Genomic DNA, 16,003 nt, shown 5'->3' on the forward strand with positions numbered 1-16,003 from the left:
TGTTGTCAAAAACAGGGTTTTTCACGATTTTCTCGAAAAAGGCTGCAACGATTTTGATTAAAGTTACACCCAAAATAGTCATTGATGAGCTCTATCAACTGCCATAAGTCCCATATCTTTAAAAATTTCAGGAGCCTCGCCTCATCTATGCAAAGTTTGATTTTAGATTCTCAATTATCAGGCTTCAGATACAATTTAAACAAAAAATTTTGAGTGGAAAAGATTGAGCATGAGAATCTCTACAATTAATGTTCTGTAACATTTTCACCTAAAATTAAAAATAAGCTCGGAATTCGAGAAAATGTGATTATCCAATTGCAAACTGTTGATTCTATTAAATGTGAAGATTCATCTATATAATAAGAGAGAGTAGGGTTATGTTTGTCCGTGTGTTCGTTTGTTCGCATCAAAACATGTCAACTTGTGGATTGCATACAGGAAAAACGGGAATGATTTAGATCTCCAAATTTTGCACATAGTTTCTAAAAATATCAATCTCGTGCACCTGGAAGCCCAAATTTTATTTTTCGTTCTAGATATTTCAGAATTAATGTTTAAATTTAATTAATGGTTTTAATTCGATTTCATTAAAAAATCACCAAATCGATTTCGACTATGGTCGAAATTAAAAAAGGTACATCTGTTTCTATATTGCTTTCTACCTGAAAAACATAGTTTTGAAACTTCGTTTTCCTGATGCAAAGTTTAGGCCTACACGTGGCATGGATTATTAATTTTTCAGCTAAAACAATTTTTGAGACAGATTCTAAATGAATGACTACAGTTTCATCAATGCTGTATCGGCAATATGAAAACGTATGCAGTTAATAAATATGTTTTTCAATGAAGGTGTTATTTACATAAAGAAATTATATTCTCCCATTTTTATTTAATTAAAATTTCAAAATTATTCGAGCCCTAATAGAATGACTGACTCACTGTACATAGGCCTATTTTGAACTCTTCTAGATTTCATTACGTCAAGTTTTAAGAAAGACCCTTGCGAAGCACGGGTTACCTGCTAGTAGTGAATATGAAGAGATAGCAGACCTCGTGTGTCTCCAGCGTTATTGCCCTGTCACCAGCTAGCTCAAATCTTTAAATAGTAGACTTTAGATGCGCGGGAACACGAGCGTCAGGTGATCAATTTTCATAACGGCAAGGAAAGTTGTGTGAGTGTGCCACGCCAGATTTTTGAAGTTTGTTTAGAATCCTAATAGTGGACTTTAGCACGTGATCGAGCTAGCTAATGATCATACTGTAGTTGTAAATAGTTACGGATAGGGCTGCCAATATGTCTTGTAGAAAATCAGCTTTTGGTGATAGTTGTTATTTACAACAGATGATTTGATGCAATCAAATATCATCTGAAAACAAAATAACTTTCTCAACCACAATATTCTTAAACTTCATAACTTCATGATAATGGTGAGATACCCAGGAGAATGGTGGCGTCCCTGTATGGGAATTCATATTAGTGGGAAGTGGTTTGCCACGAGTTCTGATTGCTTCCTTGGTATGGACTCAAGTGGTGCAATTCGTAATTCCAATGTCATATCTGCCCGCGTTGCAACTGGCTTCTACTTGTTGAATACAACTAATAACCACGCATTTAATACAAATTTGGAATTCGATGCTCAATCCGCTTTCGTGATAGAGGAATACGAAGACAAGGGAGGACCCAGCAATTATTTTCAAAATGGAAGGATTCTCATGATAAAAGTAGCAAAGCAACCGTATGGAGTCACTAACGCACCTCTCAGTACCAGAAAGTTCAACATTGATGAAAAGAATGGAGAAGATTGTTATTTGATAACCTATGATGATGGAGTAGATACAAAAATGTTTCCACGATTTCAACCTTTACCAACCCTATTCAGTCTTAGAGGATTTGTGCACGATTGTACTCTAAAAATGCCCCCCAAATACAGGAGCCAAGACAAATTCGATTTCTGTGTGTATATTAAAATCGAAAGGTTGACTTGCATCCACGATGTGGGTGCTCCTGTAGTTTGCAATAATGTTGTAGTGGGTATGTTGTACAGAGCGAACTATCCGGACTGTCCCTTGAACGGAAGAGGGTGGCGCCAGGACAAGAGTGGAAAAGAAATTTATGAAAATAAATTCCCACACCTGTCAAGGAAACCTACTCCTAGTGAACCTACAATGTGTGCATTTCTGGACATCAGTCTCTACAGAGAAGAATTCGAGAAACTGCTGAAATACGAAGGTGTCTATAAAGGAACTCAGGACGCTTTCTTGTTAGGTAGAAGAATGGACTGGTCTGGTGCTCCGATTAGTGCAGAGATGACACTTGCGACCAGGCCTTTTCCCGATTGGAGTAGATCGACGCTGGTTTTCGAGGAGTGGCCAATCACCATGGAGACAACCACTCTACCAGATGACTATTATTATGAGGATAATGCGAATGAAACTGAGAATAACTTGCAATTGAAAGGAGAGGGATTCGACCTGGAGGCTGTCAATGACGATTATTTGCATGATCAGAATATGGATGATATGAAATGTCAATACAGTCACTCTGACACAATCCATCATACTCTAGGAATATGGACTATCCTCCTCATAGATTTATTGATTATTTGATTTTGTTTTCCATATTCATTTTTTTCAGTTTATGTGATTATAACTTTCTATCTATGTTAGGAAAAATGAACTTTAGCAGAGATTGTGAATATCATAATAAATCTTGCTCTAAAATGGATTACTTCATTCAACCATCCAGTGATTCATTCATTTGATTCAGCTTCAATTTTCAATCGAGTAAAATATATTATCACAAGTACAAATACATTTTTGTAAAAGAGGTTCTGCTTCAAAACTATTATAAGATACAGTCCGTGTAATGTAGCTTTGCTTATCAACGAAGGGCGACTGGACTATAATACTACCCGTTAAAAAACATCGAACATATTGAAAAATGTATTTTTCCTACAGTTACGTTGAAAAGTGGCCATTGCTGCACTGATTACAGAACGCCAAGAATCACTTCTCCGCTCCAGTGCGGGAAAAATTTTTCCTGCACTCCTGATTTGCAACATGGCAACGCAAAATAGTTAGTAGGTTATATGGAGCACCAGTGCAGCAAAATGAAAATTAAGTTGGTAACTGTGACTGTGGTGCACGTTATAAGAATCTTGATGGGGTGGACAACAGTGGATGACAGCAGTTGACAGCACACAGCCGCCCCGCCATTCAAACACACTCACTACAAATGTTTTAAAAAAAGGGTACTGAGATTTTAAATTATTCTCTTCATATTTATATTACAAGTAGCCCTATACAGGAAAGAGATAAATAAGATGGCATATCACTACATTCTATTTTATTCATTAATAATAAAATTACACAGATTTACATTTGATGGATTTCAGGCAATTTTACCCATAATTACCCACTTTTCATATTCAATGGTAACTGTAGGAAAAACTTAATGTGAAATACGTGCGCAAAGTTCCTCTGCTGCACTCAAGAAACCATTCCGCCCGAGCCATAAACGTTTCTTTCGGTGAAGCAAACTGTCACTTTGCGCACTAGTTGCACAAATAACTATTTCGCCACACTGCACAGAAAGCAGCTGTTTCCCAGTACCCACGTAGATCAGAAAGACATTGTTTGCGGACGACTCTCGTCTGACGTTAGAACAGGTTTCTTTCCAGCTAAGGCCGGAATGAGTAACCTTTCCGACCGCTAATATGGAACTAAGAAAGGTGATCAAAAAACAGCTGATCAAAAAACTTTGCATTATTTGTGTTCATTATTCAATGATTAAAGCATTCATAATAATATCATCTTATTGTCATTTGAAAGAATAAAAAAGAATAAACTCAACCTCCCACATAATTGAACAAAATCTTTTAGGTTATTTGGACAAATCAGAATAAAAATAAAAATACTTGGACAATTTCCTGATATTCAGATTACCTTAGATTTGCTAGAGCTATGACCTTCCCCTTCTGCTTTCGGAAGTGCTTAGTAATATACTATTCCCATAAACAACAGATGCTCTTTTGTATCTTCTCCAAAGCAACGTCCTGCATCTGAAAAGATACACAATGAGCTTTTTGAAGTTATGTCCTATTAGCACAACACAGTCTATCAGCTGACAATCGTGCAACATGCTATTTCCATTGTTGGTGATACGTTGCAACTCACTTATTCATGAAGAATCTTTGTGTAGGTTCAAAACTCTTTGTAGAAAGCTCCCTCCATCTGAGGATCTAGGATCTCTGAAGACTGATGTTTTTGGAATGCCGTGAATATTACCCCGCAAGCCATACCTTGTCTATAATATGCTGTTTCAAAGTCACGGAAACAATGCTACGGAACGGGTACATTCTTCTAGAATGTTTTATGAGTTTGCATGAGTCACTCTATCTGATCCATAATGTGAACAATTTTATCATGCATATACAGCAAAATTTGTCTACCAACTATCCACACTCAAAGAACTTCATAACTCACTATTTTTGAGCCCCACTTCTGTTGATTTCCAACGTCTAAAAATCAGTCAATTTTATGGAAGTATAAATTACAATAATTTTATCTCACTTCTCATACGTACATGTACAATTTTACTTTCCTTGCCCTATTACCATAGGTAAGGAAAGTATTGCTTTCCAAAAAAATTTAAGGTACCCTAATTTCATGTTTTCTATACGTTTCATTACTTTCCTTGCCCTATTACTTACCTTAGGTAAGGGAAGTATTGCTTCCCAAAAAAATTTAAGGTACCCTAATTTAATGTTTTCTATACGTTTCAAGGTCCCCCGAGTCCAAAAACATGATTTTTGGGTATTGGTATGTATGTATGTGTGTGTGTGTGTGTGTGTGTGTGTCTGTGTGTGTGTGTGTGTGTGTGTGTGTGTGTGTGTGTGTACACGATATCTCATCTCCCAATTAACGGAATGACTTGAAATTCGGCACTTAAGGTCCTTACACTATAAGGATCCGACACGAACAATTTCGATCGAATGCGATTCAAGATGGCGGCTAAAATGGCGAAAACTTTGTCAAAAACAGGGTTTTTCGCGATTTCCTCGAAAACGGCTCCAACGATTTTGATCAAATTCATACCTAGGAGAGTCATTGATGAGCTCTATCAACTACCACAAAACTCATATCTGTAAAAATTCTTGATCTCCACCTCATTTATGCAAAGTTTGATTTTAGATTCCCAATTATCAGGCTTCAGATACAATTTAAACAGAAAATCCCAAGTGGAAAAGATTGAGCATAAAAATCTCTACAGTTGATGTTCAGTATTTAAAAAAAAATGCTATTCTGACCTCTGCAGGAGAAATAGTAGGCAAGCAGAAGGAGCAGCCACTTAAGCCTTGGATAAGTGATGGAACCATAGCGCTAATTGGAAAGAGAAGGCAACACAAAAATGACAAAAATAGAAGTGAGTATAATAAATTGCGAAATCTTGTGAACAGAAGTGCCAGAAATGATAAACAGGTATGGTTAGGGAAACAATGCGATTAAATTGAGAATCAGTTTGTTAGAGGAAATGTAGAAAAATCGTATAGCCTAATAAGAAAGATGTTGGTAAGCACTCTGTGAAAAGTAACATTATCAAATCAAGAGATATGAAAATGCTGATGGACAATAATGAGGTTGCAGATAGATGGAAGCAATATGTAGAAAATCTTTACAGTAATTCAAATGCCTTGGAAGAACTAGGGGAAGAAGTAGATGTACCTCATGATGAGCTGGGACCACCAATCACTTATCCAGAAATTGAGAAAGCCTTACATGAGCTGAAATCAAGGAAAGCATATGGCTCAGATAATATACCGGCAGAACTATTACAAGCACTGGATGAAGATATTAGGTACTTGTTATTTGTCCTCATAAATCCAATCTATACCACTGAAGAAATCCCAGATGATTTTAAAGAGAGTCTGATGGTGCTGTTACCAAAGGAGAACAAGGCAATAAGATGCGAAGAATATAGAACATTAAGTATCCTAGCACATGCCTCGAAGTTACTTACGAATATTATATTGAGGAGAATTGAGGGGAAAAGCAATGCAAATCTCGCGGATGATCAATTCGGCTTCAGAAAGAACAAGGGCACAAGAGAAGCAATATTGTGTATCAGAAATATTGTGGAGAAAAGCTTTCAGGTGAACAAGCAGGTATACATTGCATTTGTACACCTGCTTAAGGCATTCGATAGGGTGAATTGGAATGTACTGATGAAAGTATTAAAGGACATCAAAATAGATTATAGAGATAGAAGGTTCATTCGAGAGTTGTACAAGGATCAAACAGCATTATTAAGGATAGGTGAGCAGCAGAGAGAGGCTAATGTAAGGAGAGGAGTGCGACAGGGCTGTAGTTTGTCACCATTGTTATTCAACATTTATATAGAGCAAGCTATTAATGAATGCAAGGAGTGCTGTAGTGGCATCAAGGTAAATGGAGTTCGGATTCAGATGCTTCGTTTTGCAGACGATATAGCTATAATAGCGGATAATAAAATAAGTTTAGAAAGAGCTCTAACCACCTTGCATGAGATTCTACGAAATAAATATGGTATGGAGATAAATAAGATAAAGACAGAAGTAATGGTCTGCTCAAAAGTCACAGAGAATGTGTCCATTAAATTAGATAATTACGCCCTGAAGCAAGTAAAAATGTTCAAATATCTTGAAAGCATTATATCAGAAGATGGAAAAGATAGACTGGATATAAAGCGCCGAATCAGTGAAGCTAAGGGTATGTTTATTAGTAAAAGGCAGCTTCTTTCCTCAAATAGTCTAACCTTGGAAATAAGAAAGAGACTAATAAAGAGTTGCATTTGGAGTATAGCTCTTTATGGGTCTGAAACGTGGACTATTGGTAAGGCTGAGGAAAAGACTGAATGCTTTTGAAGTGTGGTGTTGGAGGCGTATGCTCAAAATAAAATGGACAGACAGAGTTATGAATGAGGAGGTATTCCAGAGGGCGGCAGAAAAAAGATCTCTTCTGAATTTTCTCAAGGCCAGACGACATTCTTGGATTGGACACATAATAAGACACGACGCATTTACGTCAAGTATTCTGGAAGGTACAGTTGATGGACAAAGGGGTCGTGGCAGACCCCGGCTACAGTACTTAAAACAAATGACGAAGGATCTGGGTGCTATGAGCTATGAAAAATGGAAGAGAGTAGCAATGGACAGATTTAGATGGAAGGCTGCCAACCAATCAAACGATTGAGCTGTAAGAAGAATAATGTTCAGTAGCATTTTCACCTAAAATTGAAAATAAGCTCGAAATTAGAGAAAATGTTATTATTTCAATTGCAAACTGTTGACAACTGTTGATTCTATTAAATCATTCACTATGAAGAGATAGCAGACCTCGTGTGTCTTCAGCGTTATTGTCCTGTCACCAGCTGGCTTGGATCTTTGAATAGTAGACTTGAGATGCGCGGGAACACTAGCGTCAGGTGATTAATTTCCATAACGGCAAGGAAAGTGATGTGAGTGCGCCACACCAGATTTTTCATTAATGTATATCCTTGCTTTTTCTACTAAACTGTTTGAATACTTACTCACATTATGTATTGCAATGGGAAACGGGTTTCTTATTCATACAGTATCAGAACATTTTTCTACTGGAAGCTTATATAATTTTGTCGGACTTATTTTTGGTGAACACATTTCAGTTTCCACACCAGAGTTCTTAATATGGTCGGGGTAGAGGACGGGTGGCGAATTCTTTCTTGGAGAATTTTGTAACAAAATGTTACATGCACAACTAATATCTAGTAATTTATCTTGTTATTCAGGAATTATTTCCAACAAACAACTACCTCACTCTAATTTTATTATAAGTTAGAATGAGACAGAGATTGTTTGTCAGTTTTAAAGATATTCATTATTTTACTTGCTTTTTCTGTTTGATAGTAGCCTTTGTGTGTTCTCCTTTTTCTGTCCTTGTCCTTTATAATGAATTTTCAATAGCATTTCTCTTTCACTTTCTCCCTTCCTCTTCGATTTTATTCTCGCAGAATATTGTCAGTTACGTAGGCCTTCTGACCAAGATTATCGTACCTCTGCTTTGCTCATTTAGTCTGTCCTGAATCATGGTACGATACAGACGTATTCGGTGGAATTAGTATTTTTTTAGGGAGAATTTTCTCCTATTTTTTTGAAAATGTAAAAAGTAAATATCTTAATTAATTACTAGATGAAAATGGTAGTCAGTCTGTGAAAGTTTTCTCCTTTTTTTAGTTTTCTTCATATGTTAAAATACCACAGTCATTAGTAAAACAGAAATGTAAAATCTTCAAATTTGCGACCAAATCCGCTTTAAAAAGCGGTCCCAGCTTTACCACTACCAGAATTTCAACTACAGGCCATCCAGACTTCAACTTTAGATCAACTGGCTTCCTGGTTCCTATAGCTTCAAATTCACATGAGAGCTCCGTTTTCAAGTCACCTACAATTCGCCACCTGGATTACGAGCAAATTACAAAAAGGATTAGTAATCCAGCAGATCCAGCCCAAAATCAGAAGAAGATAGGGATTTCTGGGGGAAGTTAATTTGTGCGCGAAATGAAATAATACGTGAAAATTATATGAGTGTGAAAAGTTTCAAATAAATACATCGATAATCTGAAATAAATACAAGTGTTTGGGGCCCCTCACTTCTGCGATATGTACATACAGGTATTTGTAGAATTTAATATTTATTAATTTCTAAAGTTTATTAATTTTGTAAAATCTTTAAACCGTTATTAATATTTTAAAGTTTTAATTCTGGGGAATATTCTTCTCAAATAGTTTTTGTATTGTTCTTTAATATTTTTTCTGTTTTTTGTAAATTATACAACTGACTACCACCACTGTTTTTAAATTTTGAATAATCCTTCGTCACACCAGGTATATAGTGAGAATCGAGTAAATTAATTTGGTATGTTTGATTGATTGTATCCGTACGTTTAACTAGTTGCTATCAATAAAAAAAAAGGTATTCGAATATAAATAATTGATAGTAATTATTATATAAACGGGAGACGGTCGATCAACCTTAACCAGTAATTATCGTTACAATTTTTTGGAGAGGATGGTATTTTCTCCCCACTTTGCTCTGCTTTCAACTCAGTAAGCCTTTGATGATAGTAGCATAGCTGTTTACATCAAATTATTCGCATTGTCGATACAACAACCCAAACAGCCATTAGTCGTTTATACACCGATATCTCGCCGACACGACAGGACAGGACAGAATTTACTCTGATGGGCAGTATTAGAGCAGACTGTGGTTTATAACTGCGCAAGGTCTACTGTTCACAGAACTACTAGTATTATGAAATTTTTGATGAGTAGGCTGTTATAAATAAAAGTTCTCATATCATGCAAATCAATTACTGGACATGTTCAACTCACGTGTCACTTGTTTTTTATTTTGTAGATAGCAATCAAAGGAGTTTTAAAACGTTATTATCAAGCTTATGAGTACTATTATGAATGTATACGAATGATAGAGAAAGATCTCACGAATTTCCACCTTCTATGACATCATTCACCCCCCTTGCTACTATCTCCCCCCACAAATAAATTCTGGGAAAGGGGGGAACTGAATCGAGCCTGTCTCCCAATTTTGACAATTGTCACAATCGCTTCCAACAACAATAGAGAATAAGATAGCAACAGCAACATCCTCCTTGAAATAATGTCTCATTTGCTCGCCACTTCTCAATGAATCCATCTCTGTTTAAAGCTCTTTTTGATGCATGTTCTGTCTTTCTTCAAAGCTATTTTTGATGCATGTTCGATCTTTGTCGGGAGTACTTTTCGATGTATGTCCCATCTTTGTCCAAAGTACTTTTCGATGCATGTCCCACCTCTGTTTAAAGCACGTTCTGAAGCATGTCCCACCTTTGTTCAAAGCGCTTTTTGTGGCATGTTTTGTTGAATGAATTGTATAATACAGCATAAACTTCACGTTTCATGAAGTTTGAAGAACAACACTTCACCAGGAATATTTCATTCCTGACAACAACCTATGCCATATTTCATTATCTACACAACATGTGAAACGGGAGAGAGAGAGAGAGAGTGAGATGGAGTGAGAGAGTTTGTGAGTGAGGAACAGAAAGAGTTTGATAATGAGAAATTTTGCAAGTGAAGAGATAGAGAGAGAGTGAGTGAGAGAGTGTGTGAGAGAGAGGGAGAGAGTTTGTGAGTGAGGTAACAGAGAGAGAGAGAGAGAGTAAGTGAGAGAGTGTGTGAGAGATAGGGACTGAGAGAGTACTATGTGAGTGAGGAACAGAGAGAGTGTGAGAGAGAGATAGTTTGCGAGTGAGGAAACAGTGGGAGATAGTGAGTGAGAGAGAGTGTGTGTGTGAGAGAGGGAGAGAGTTTGTGAGTAAGGAACAGAGAGAGAGAAAGTGAGAGAGTTTGCGAGTGAGGAACCGAGAGAGAGAGAGTGAGAGAGAGTGTGTGCGAGAGAGAGGAAGAGAGTTTGTGAGTGAGGAACAGAGAGAGAGAGTTTACGAGTGAGGAACAGAGAGAGACTGAGACAGAGAGAGTTTGCGAGTGAGCAAACAGAGAGAGAGTGAGAGTGAGAGAGTGTGTGTGTGTGAGAGAGAGGGAGTAAGTTTGTGAGTGAGGAAACAGAGGGAGTGTGAGGGAGAGAGTTTGAAAAAGCACAGAGAGAGAGAGAATAGAATAGAATAGCTGCCTTTATTTTTACCTAGGAGGGCGGAGTTAGGGCGCAGCCGGCCCTCTCTTACACTGAACCCTCAGAGAGAGAGATAGAGTGAGAGAGTTTGCGAGTGAGGAAACAGAAAGACAGAAAGAGAGAGTCAGTGAGTAAGGAAACAGAGTGATAGAGAGAGAGAATGAGTGAGAGAGAAACAGAGAGAAAAACATGTGAACTAGGAGAACGAACGAGTTTCAAACGGAATACATTGTTTTTCTGGTGATTATTGTTTCAATTATTATCAAAGCGGGAAAATGGAAAATGTAGTCGCTAGCTAGAAGTGGCTTTCAATTAGCACACAAGATATTTCTGTTAATTTTCTGATGTATATTGTTTTGTATATCACAGCAATAATGGTTGATATTGTTATAACCACTGAGTTATGTAATATGTCTGCTATTTCTGTTGTACGGTTGATACTGACAACTCTTGATGCTGACTGTTCCTGTTATATTGACCACTCCTTTGTTATTTTATCAACACAACTCTAGGACCTACTGATCTAGAATAACATTCCATGTATTCTGTTAACGTTCATTATACGCGTAGGCTATTATTATCAACGTTGTGTTTTATCACAAATTCATTCTGTATTGTCGAGATATATAATATATTACAGTATATACTCTCTCATATTGTGGAAGCTGGCAATCTTAGTACTGTACATTTATTCAATGTCTGTTGAATTTGTTGTATAATTAATTGTAACTTCTTTTAGAGTATAGATTGCCTTCACATGATTATATCATTGTTAATGCATTCTAAAACTGATATCTTCAATATTTTGTACGATAGTTTATTGCATGGTGCTAAATTGGCAGTAGAGTGGAGATGGATGACCATTTCATTTCATCTCATTTTCAATTTCATTCATTTATTGTACAAAATACTACAATCATAATATAATTATGACATTGAAGGGAAAACTAGACTTAGCCTGTACTATTTCTCTTCAAAAATTTCGAAAAAAAATTAATTTCGTGCAAAGTTTGAGGTTATATCACACACAGCTTCGTCACTTGATTTTTGGTCCAGGAATAATGACTTTTTTGATTTAAAATAATCATAATTCCTATGGTTGACATGAGAATTACTTTTTTAAAATTCAAATACAAATTCAAATTTTATTCAATCCAATTCACAATATTTACAAATCATGAGAAAAAATAATACAGCTTAACAATATTAGAGTAATAAGTTGATAATTTATAAAGTACATAAAAGTCTAATTTATTAAACAATAACATCAGACAAGAATTCGAACATGCTAAACCAGGACTAATTTGTGAATTTGGATAGAAAAATACTGCTTGCTGAGAGTACAAAACTCTACGTCTGCGAGCAGGAATGAATATCTGATAATTTATTAATTTATAGAGGAGTAGAAAAATATGAAAAGAAGAAAGAAAGAAAAATTAGCAACCAATCACTCACACATTCACACTAACCATGCTCACTTTCCAATTCCAGCTCATTTAGCCAATGCATAGCCACCATTATCAGAGTATTTTAACTAAGAAACCACATTGGATAAGGTTTCTAGATAGTCAGGCATAATACCTCTAAGCCATCCAAGAACTTTTGTTTTAAAAACAAGTTGATTTTGTGTTCTCTTAATTTCAAGAGGAATATTGTTGAAAAACTTAGGGCCGAGAAATACAAACGATTTCTGGAAACAAGTGGTATACGATTTAGCAAGTCTCTATTCTCATATTAGAATTGGGGCGAGACCATATTATTGAACATTAGGCGTTTTCCAGGCGCCAACACAATCAGCCAATCAGAGAGCTTTCTGCCCTGCCAACTATGAAAACACCGTCTGAAAAAGCCTCAAAGAATGTCTAACATCAAAAACGTCTTGTGAGAACATAATAATATTATGTAGATTGTTTTATTTCAAACTATCATCCTCGTAGAAAACAATCAATCTTTGAATTTCAGAAAAATGCAATCACTTTCTATTATACCTGAGAAAAATCTAAGGAATTTATGAAGTTTGCCTCAAGATTATCAATTCTTTTACTTTCTATGACAGCGAGAAACCATACTGGTCGATTGTTGGATACTGATATTGGTATTTCGATTCGTTCTACGCTAGTACCAGAATCTCAATATGCAATGAATCGAATCACATTCCTATGTTTGAGTACCTACTATCCTAGAATATACAGGTGCTCTCAAATTTTTGAGAGACTCAACTTGTTTCATGATCATTATTCAATCCTTTGATTGCCCGAAAGCCTCCCATTGAAATAAGTTTTAATATTCATCTAACAATTGCCTCACAATTCCGATAGAGGTAGAATGAGTCATACGTTATAATGATGTGACGTAACTAACAAAGGTATACGATTACGTAATCGAATATTGTGAGGTTTATATCCTATTTAATATATTATAATAAAGATCTCACCATATAGATGCTATAAGAGGAGTGTTCCAGACATGAAAACCCAGTTTGAACGTAGATGATGATGATGATATGAATAAATGATAGATCTGGAAATAGATAAGGTCTGATAGATTAGGAAATGGAAATTGTAATAATCCTACTACTTTCACTTCAATTGGGAAATTGAGGTGGAGTTTTCACGTGCATATTATCGTTTTCAAGCCATTTATGTTGCTAAATTTATTCAAATAGCAGATAACCACGGAACTGGGGGCTATGTTAACCAATCTGTTGACGTTTCTTAGTCATTGATTACGTTTCATATTAGCTTTCAAGCGTCAGTTAATACTATTTTAGAAAATTATTATTAATTACTATTTCAGATATACCAGGAGATAATCCCCAATGTTACAACCCTCTTAGGAATATTGATAGTTGTCATGTCACTGTATGAAGCTTTGTGAAATATATCCGAAATAAGCTAAAACAAAGCTGCAAACGTGGGATTCTGACGGGGGTGTATTCACCTAGGAGGGATGGAATTGTTGAGATCACATAACGAACTACGTTTGCTAAATTTTTACACAAATCAGTAAAGTTCATCTAAAATTCAAACGCAACCCCGTAGTAACGCAGGTATTTTTTCATATTATTCAAACTGATGGAGGCTCTGCAGAGGAACATTCTGAGAGTAACTTCCTTCCAATCACCATCTTTCATTACAGTGGTACCTTCTCTGAAATAACTTTCTCAAACTTTACTAACTTTTCCAAAATTCACCGTAGTTTCGTGACTTATAGTTTTGATACAACAATGTCCCCCATCACTGTGAGCTGTTTTCTATCCATCCTAGTTGTGAGTCCAGCAATCATTTTCAGTCTTGCAGCCGGGAACTCGTCGAACGTAGATTTTACGGAAAGCGTAATCGAAACTCCGGAGTATGCCATGTACAATTTGACTGGCAACGAGACCATTTGCCCGTTCACCGAAAAATTCACCGAAATTGGAATCACGGGAACATCCATCAGCATATTTTTGAATGAATACAGGTTAGCAAGAATCCACTGTTTTGATTTATGTTGAGGTATTTTATAGAAAGTGTTGTTTTGAAACAATAAGATATTGATTCTTCATCACAAATGACAATGTATTGGCAGGTCTTGCAAGACGCATTGCATACTAGCACTACATTATAATGGAAACAAATGAGCAATTTACATATCCAGAACAGAAAATAAATATGTAGATGAGTGTATAACTTTTAGAAACTTTTTGGATAGTGATGATTATAAAGGGAATATTACTATAGTGGAAAAAAGACTTGATATTTTCAAAACCACTAATGTATTGAGACAATTCGAGAAACAAGACTCGGTTATTACTCAATTCTATAGTGAACAACTCACACCTTCACAATAACACAGAAAGCTAGAAATATTACTGTCAATAAACAGCTAACATAAATCATTTTGTAGCACAGATCTGAACCAATTTTAATTTAGTCTATGATTGTGGATGGAGTCATTTAATATGTTAAATTGAATGTTTAATTTTTATTCTATAGATTATTGGAAAAAATACTATTTATATAACCATCAAGTTTATTTCTTCTCCATAAATGGCATTTCCTCATATGACAGAATAAGAGGAATAGGATAGAGAAAAGGTTCTACACTTTACAGAATGTTTCAAAGAATAGTCTCTTGATCAAGTCAAATAATTCTCCAGAATTCGAAAACATTTGCACAGTTTCAAGTTAAGTTTCAACTGTTTCAACAAGTTTAAACTGAATCGAAACACTTGATAGTTCAAACTTGTAACACATTGCATTATGTTAAATGTGACCATCTTATGCTCGTATGCAGATACTCGGTTCAAACGGAGAAATTTCAGCTGTTTGTTTAAACCCCGTATGAGACACATTATGATAAATGCAACCATATCTACAAGTAAACGTGGTTTAGCGTTAAATGTAATGTTAGCATAATTATGACCCTTAGTTGGCAATGATTTAGTACTACCGCAGAGAGTAGGTTTTTTCAACATTGTAAAGTTGAATTTGGAAGTCTTATTGAGTTTATCAGAGATTGACAATGGTGTAACAACCGAAACAGGTCTTTATATCTATCAACAGAATCTGTGGTTTTGACAATCTCTTAGTCTTTTTATTTAATATGAATGATTACGACAATATCAACTTCTTAACTACACAAAAAGTATTATTAACTCTGATAATATTTTCAATCTACTTGCTTTCCAGATTTGGTTTGAAATTACAAATACACTCAAAACACAGCGTTGATGAATCTCTTGTATTATGATCTGCCAGTGTTTAATTCTATTCTTAAATACTTGTGTACAAACCTTGTCAAATTTCTGCTTCTAATTTTTTATTCATCTTTTCTGTCCAGTTGTGTGGAGCCTGAGAACAAAACCATCAATAACAGTGTTGGGAGACGCATAGGAGGCTATGCATGCGTGCAAGCCATCAACACAATTTACATCAAGATGTCCAATACCTCTGAACCTCTGGAACAAACCATCAAAACCGGCTGCATCGGTCGGAAACAAGAAGATGCTTCACCTCTGTTTGTATCTCCTCCAACAACAAGCTCTTGAATACTTTTCTGTGATATCGAATTATGGAGATTTCTGAGATGGTTCATCTATATAAAGATAATAAAGTATATAAGTTCATATAATAAAGAAAAAAATTGGCTTTACTTATACACTTAAGGGATAGGAAATTCACGAGCACGAGTGACGTAATAATCTATACGTATAATCTATAATAGTATAGTAATCTATAGTATAATCTATACTATAATAAAGGAAAGAATCAGCTTTACTTATGAACGTATGGGATAGGAAATCGCAAAATCACGC

At 35.7% G+C, this 16,003-nt stretch overlaps 1 protein-coding gene across 1 annotated transcript; it reads left to right on the plus strand.

Moving 5' to 3' along the window:
* Positions 1-13,930: 13,930 nt before the first annotated feature.
* LOC120351566 lies at positions 13,931-15,736 on the plus strand. Its single transcript, XM_039429376.1, has 2 exons — positions 13,931-14,166; positions 15,529-15,736. The coding sequence occupies exons 1-2, from the start codon at positions 13,931-13,933 to the stop codon at positions 15,734-15,736; spliced, it is 444 nt and encodes a 147-aa protein (XP_039285310.1).
* The last annotated feature ends 267 nt before the right edge of the window (positions 15,737-16,003 follow it).

The sequence above is a fragment of the Nilaparvata lugens genome, chromosome 5, assembly GCF_014356525.2.
Source record: "Nilaparvata lugens isolate BPH chromosome 5, ASM1435652v1, whole genome shotgun sequence".
Taxonomy (NCBI): Eukaryota; Metazoa; Arthropoda; class Insecta; order Hemiptera; family Delphacidae; genus Nilaparvata; species Nilaparvata lugens.